The 7,129-nt window shown below is 31.6% G+C and overlaps 1 protein-coding gene across 1 annotated transcript; it reads right to left on the bottom strand.

Annotated features, from left to right (window-relative positions):
* Window positions 1-936: 936 nt before the first annotated feature.
* Window positions 937-2,775, bottom strand: LOC147805255 (uncharacterized). The gene has a single exon (XM_087149397.1). The coding sequence runs from the start codon at window positions 2,773-2,775 to the stop codon at window positions 997-999; it is 1,779 nt and encodes a 592-aa protein (XP_087005523.1). The 3' UTR covers window positions 937-996.
* Between the last annotated feature and the right edge of the window lie 4,354 nt (window positions 2,776-7,129).

Below are 7,129 nucleotides of genomic sequence, written 5' to 3'. Positions count from 1 at the left end.
AAATTTTTTTTATCATTTACTAGCACTATTATCAATGTAATTAAATAGCTAAATTCAAAAAAATCATTCATAAAAAAAATTACAGACTTTTTTTAATATAGTGAAATTTTTTTATTTTCGAAAAAGTGAGTTTCATTGTGCGCAAAGCGTACGAGTCAAATATCATCAAAATAATGTCAAACTAATTTTAAATTAAAGTTATAATTACCATAAACCTGTGTTACCTAATATTATTTTGATATACATATATTTTAATTTTCTAAAAATTAAAAAAGTTTAAGTTTTTCAAATTTCTATATTTTTGGCACATTACACAATTATTTAAAAAAAATTTAAGAGAGTAATGGTTTTTATAGTAGGTACCAGTTGTAGCAAACCATATCATAAAACTTTTCCTAAAGTTTCGTACAATTCTATCAATTAGTTCTTTGTACGCAGTGCGCGCAAGTTCAAAATATCACATTTTGAGAAAAATGACTTTAAAGTTAAAAATTTGTTTTTTTCAAATACCACTCAATATATTTTTCTAAAAATGCCTAAATAAATAAAATAAATCATTTTACAATACCTACATACAACTTAAACAGTAATACATTAACTAAATTTGACTTATAAACAAAATAAAGTAACATTTCACAACGACTTGTCACATAACGAGCATCGAGTCAAATAGTAATCAACTTTTCAAACTTTAGAAATGATTGATACAAAAACCAAACCAACCTAAATGATAGATTTTTGAGATTTATAAAAATCTAAAAGATGATGTTTTAAAATAAATTTTCAAAAACAAACAAAAGATTTTCATGTTAGTAACTTTTAAAAAATTGTTAATAAAAATGACCACAAAGTTAAAATTTTGATTATTATAACAATATCTATTTTTATGTTTATCTAGAAATCCTAAGTAACCTCAAAGACATAGATAGAAAGGAATAAATTTCTTACATTTTATTATTTTATAATAAAATCAATATAAAAAAAAACATTTAAAAATTAAAAGCCACCAGAAATATACATATCCCCCCCTTCACTTTTTTTCATTCTCTCATTTTCACAAATCTTTTTTTGTCGTTTCACTCTACGAGCTACAATAGACTGTTCACTAGCTCGCTTTTCAGCTTTTGTTATGCGGAGTTTATCCTGAGCATGAAAGTTTTGCTTTGCTTTTTTGTTGATTTGTAGCTCCAACAGTTTCATAATAGACATCAAAGACTTTTTTCCATCGTTAAAAACACAAACACCCATACATGCAGCTATTTCGGCAACATTTTTGCCAGCACTAGCAAATTTAGGGCAAAACTTCCATATGAGTGAGTTTAACGACTCATTTGGGTTTTGGGTCTTACCCCCCAAACATCTTTTCAAAAGAGACGGATGAGACAGATCCTTAAATATTGGCTTTATTGCCTCCATAACAACTTTAGCAACCAGCATTGGGTGCTTATACTCATGCACTTTGTTGTTATGCACAGCTTTATTATAACTGCACCAACTATTTTCGCCTTTCGGACAAAACCAGTGCATCGGCTCTTTATCCGTGCTGCAAGTATGAGCCCATATGGCCCAAATCGCTGTTCGCATGTTGACTGAGTTATTGCTGTTTTGGCGAATTGCATTGCCATAATAACTTGTAATTCTATTTATTGTTACATCTGTCAGTCTTCCCCGACCACCTATCGTCTTACCATCTGAAAGCCTTTTTTTGCCATATGAAGTTTTGAGTTTTCGCAAACGAGTGCCCATTCTCTTCTGTATGTGTCCCACACACTCCACTTTGGTTATCGAAACATCTTTTCCATATGGCTTTGCCTCACAAATAGCCTGGAAAGTTTTACAATCACCATCGCCAATGTATGTTTCATACTTGACGTCATATTTTTCTTCAGATCTTTGGAAAATCCTCTTCATGCCGTCAACCTCCATTTTTCCAGAAGAGCCGGCATGATTTTTCTGGCACACTGTTTTATGAGAAGATAGCCACTTATGATATCTCAAGCCAAACTTTGGACCCTTGTACGAAGCACAACCTTTGCAGAATGTCGACATTACTTCTATGTCAACAGCTTTTCCTGTCTCGCCGCCTACCAGGGTACATACGCCTATTAAAGACGTATGACCTCTGGTTTTCCAGGTGCCGTCTCCACTGACGGTTAGACTGTTTGGATTTTCTGATAGAGACTTTTCCTCGTTAACTGCCTGTTCCATGGATGACAAAGCAACTTCTTTTGATACTTCCAATATTTTAGAATTAATTTTATCATAAGATTTCTGAGTTATGGGCTTGGGCAAACACATAACAGAACAAAATGTCTGCAGACTTGAAAGTCCACCACCAATGCACCGCATTGCAAAAACAGATCTTCTGTTTACTTCTGGAATGTTCTTATTCACTCCTATCAGTTTGCAGCTTTTAAAAACATCCCTTTTCTGACATGCTTGACATATTATTTCAAAAGAAGACAACAATCCACACTGGGATTTCTCAGTCATTTTCAAGGAAGCATGACAAATTCCACAAGCAGCCACATTATTGAAAAAACTTATCAAGGAAGCAACATCAATAAGGCGATAACCATCAAAAGTCTCTTTAGTTTCAGTTTCGATATCCTTGAAACTGGAACATGACATCGAAAGCTTTTTCTTAGAAGCACTTTTAAAATCCTCTTTTTCAATAAAAACATTGCAACTGCCCACTCTTACACTTTGCCGAAATTGATTTCCACGAAATCTTCTCTTTTTTGGTCTCTGACCAGATCTACGAGGATTATTCATGATTATTTATAATAAATAAATCAAACCGAAACTAGATTTTTGACTAAAATGAAAGCTAATAGACGAATGTACAAATATTAATCTAAGATTAAAAAACGCATGCAATTCGAATATAAACAAATAAAATCTGCAAAGAGTTGGAGCAGAGTTGAGTTGTAGACACTTTAAATCTCAGATTATTATTAGAAACTATAAGATAAGCCCAAAATGAAGCAATTCGCGACCACGCCCACTAAAACAATTGTTGGTGAGTGACTTGTCTTCTAACCCTTATAACTTTTGAACCAATTGAAAGATTTCGAAATGTAAGATATGAAAATGCGCAGAATAATGCAAGGAATAAAAAAAAAATGATTCTTGAAAAATCGATTTTTTGAGAGTTTTAAGGGTCCTGACCCCCCCCCTTAAGCATACAAGCCTGCATACGTATGCAAACCAAATTTATTTATTTATTGTTACACAGCCAGGGTTACGGTGGTATTCGAACCCGTTCCTTTCATTTTAAATGGATGTTGTTTTCAATACAGTCAACCCCGCTTAAAGGAATACCATCGGGTTCAACCAAATTTATGCTATTAAGTGGGTTATTCGATTAAAAGGGGAGTGCAATATTCAATCTTAAATTCTGAATTTTTGCGGAATTTTACTTTTTAATGGTATCTAATGCATAGTATAGCGCTTTGATTAAATAAGCTCAGTTTTATGATCAATAAGTAATTATAATTAAAGCTTTTTGTCTTAGTATCTTAAAAAAATGTCATTTAAAGTTACATTAAAATAAATCAATGTTAGTGAAAAGTATCATGTAGGAACTAAAATATTATTTAATCCCTTCCGAAAAATTTATAGGATTGAAGACTGTTTTTTATACCCGTTTAATTCATCAATTTATCACAATTAGATATTCTCTTTTAGTTTCTACTAAAATTTTCATGACTTGTGAGTATTCCTTTCAAACACATTCAGAATTTTTTTTTTTTTTTTTCGTCTTCGAAACTTGAGAAATTTCCAGTTAATGCGCTATTTTGGTTGGGATTTTTTTTAAAATTTATTGGTTCTAAGATTCATTGTTTTTTTTTTCGATTAATTTAGATCATTCCTTTTCGCGCTCAACTTGCAACCAACTCAAAATTATTCACTGGATTAAGCAATTATTCTACTTAAAGAGAAAGACACTCTTTACACTAATGTATTAGGTTTTTAAAACTTTTTCTTATGAAAGCTAATAGAGCATCAAGAGGGGACCACAAGTCTTGACCTAAAAACAAATCACTCTATTCCTTTTTTACATATTAAATTATGTGTGAGTGAAGTAAGTCAAAGAGGGGTGAAACCCCCTTCGTTTACTTCAATGTATAACTGGCAGCAAGATTTGATTAATCTTCATCCCAAACACCTACTAATGAATAAGAAGTTTCTATTGAAATGACCACCTATTGTATCCTTACCTTAACTGAAAAAGGGAAATTTCATTTTAGCTGGTGAAACATTTCTCAAAAATAATTTTTCTTTTCCTCATTTCAGTGCCACTTCTTTATGCAATTAAGCGGGGGCAAAAAATAACAAATAACAGGTTAAACGGGGAAGTTTAACATTAGTTTAAATTAAAATGATTTGGTTCCATTAAATTTTATTCGTATAAGCGGGTTATTCGATTATCCGAGAGGCGATTAAGTGGGAGCGACTGTATAAGTAACAGGAATCTCAAGCTCCTGATCTGTTCTACTTCCGGTTAGGAAGTATACAGCTGTTTATTACATCTTGTTCTGCAAGACGATATTTTCAAACGGATAATTTTGTTTTAATAAAGGAAATACATTATATAATTTCTGAGCTCAAATCTGCTGTATGTCATAAGATGTTAATAATGTAAGTAATTCTGTTGAGTTTGAAGTGAAAATTTGTTTTAGTTATTTAGAGATGTATCGTTAAAAAAGGTGACATGGTTGTTAGATTTAGCAGGAACTCTCTTTTTTTTTGCAGTCCTGATTTGGCCCCTTTTTGTTTATTACTGTTCTTATTGTTCGAGATTATTTTATAGTTCGAGAAGTGAGATTAAGTTCATTTTACAAATTATTGTTTAGGCTTAAATTTCAAAATTGATATATTGTTGACAGGGTAAGAAGTGCTTTATAACGATTCTTTTTTTCAAATGACAATTCTTACGTTTTAAAATGGCATGTCTTCAATTAACGATTCTTTTTAACACGAATTCACAGACACGCACGAAAAAATAATAAATGAGATAACAAGTACCCATCGACAAGAAAAACTATTCAAGAGATTCTAAAAACACAATATTCACGTTGTAAGCGAAATGGCTTCAAAATACACCGGAAACAGTAACCGGGAATTATAGGCAGTAAAGAGTTTGCACAGCGCATATTAGAGTAGAAATATATAGCTTTTAGCGGAAAGGCGAGACTGCTCTCGGAGGCCTCTCTCAAACGAATAATTAAAAGTCTAATCCAGTACTAGAAGTACTTTACTTTCGTTGCACTAGAGTTGCATAATAAGCGAGTCTGGAAAACATCACTGAGAATGATCCGAAGACATGCTTCCGCCATTTTAATTCTCTGTAGTGGGGATGGTTTCTCAGCTTTGGTAGACCGATGACCTGAGCTCGAAGTCCAGCACTTTACGATAGAATAGTTCATCCAGGACCAATACCGAGCAATTTGGTCCTTTCACTGGCTGATTAAAGTGGTCACCCACCTACTAAATCTACACTAAATGGCACTCTTTTCTAACTGAAATGGAGATTACATTCTTGCGTTTCTCAAATTATAATAGTAGAGTTAAAATGACCAAGTCTTTTGATAAAAATTACCAAATTTTACGTCACTTACTACAAAACAACATGGTAATAAGACCAGATTTTATTGTTAATATTACTAGAAGTCAGTAGCAAAGCCAGAAAACACTGTAAATTTTTCCCTATTCTGGTAGTTTTGACCAAAATTTATTTCTAAGCGTAAGCAAACTTACGTGTTCATGAAAGGTTTCTCCGTCGGTACAGCGATGGGCAGTGGCGTAAAAAACCCCACCGCAGCACGAGGGGTGGTGTAAATTTGTATATTTTTTATATAAATTTTTTTTAAATATTTAAATATATATTGAAGAAATATATATTTAAGAAATATATGTTAAAAAAATATACGTATATTTAAAAAATAAATATGCATAAATATAATATATATATTTACAAAAAACAAAAAAAAAAAACAAATTAGAAATTGTGAATTGCGCATTTAAGTTTTTGAACACTCCCAAATCTAAATCAGTGTAGTCTTTTGATCGCTTTTATTTTGGGTGGTTAATACAACGAATTGCAAGAGTTTTAAAAATCCAAATAATTTTGACTTCTCGACAATCCCGAATGTCTCTTCATAGCACTGTTGCCAGAACTTAAGATTAAAAAGTAGCGAATGGGAGCTCCAAAAGTAGCGGATTCGAACATTTTGTAGCCCAAAAATAAATCACACACACACACATACATACATATATATATATATATATATATATATATATATATATATATATATATATATATATATATATATATATATATATATATATATATATATCTTTATATATATATTTCGTCTGTTCGTGTGTATGTCACTGAACTCCTCCTAAACGGCTGGACTGATTTAAATGAAATTTTCTGTGTACCTTCAGAAGGATTCGAGAATGGTTTAGATTCACAATAGAACATTCTGCCACAAACCGTTCCAGCGGTATCAGCGAAAATCGAAATGGAATTTTCTGATTGGTTAAAAGTTAGCCATTGTTTTAAATTTTGCTGTACACGAATCAGTTTTCAAATATCTTGAAGATAACAACAGTGATATTTTCTATCTTATAGCTCTATTCTTTTAGAAAAGTAAATTACATATACTTTAATATTTAATCATAATTCGGTTCTTTATTTCAGGTGAGCACAAGCACGTAAAATCAACGAGAATAAGTTTCGTAATTATTGGTCGTATCACGGATTTAGTATTGTGAAAACTGTTTAATAAAAATCAAGGCAAAAGCAAATTTTATTCATCTTGCACGCTTTTAATAATTATTTATATTTAGTATGCAATTTTAGCTCAATTTAGTATGCAATTTTTCATTGCTGACAGTTGTCATTTGAAAACTATTAGATTGTTTATTATTACAAAGTTTGCGAATTCACATTCATTTCAATTATTTCATTTAAAAAATAGGAGTAGACTATATTTGAAGGTGCCCCTTGATTCTCACCAAGTTGTGATAGCAGTTGATCTCCAAGCTGGCCGATGTTGAATCCCAATCGTGATTCTGATTCGTTTAAATTTCAGCGTTATTTTTAAATGTTCAACGG

This window comes from Parasteatoda tepidariorum, chromosome 8 (genome assembly GCF_982258835.1).
Source record: "Parasteatoda tepidariorum strain Cologne lab strain chromosome 8, Ptep-v5.0, whole genome shotgun sequence".
In the NCBI taxonomy this organism is placed as follows: Eukaryota; Metazoa; Arthropoda; class Arachnida; order Araneae; family Theridiidae; genus Parasteatoda; species Parasteatoda tepidariorum.
This window is presented reverse-complemented; position numbering and strand designations above follow the sequence as displayed.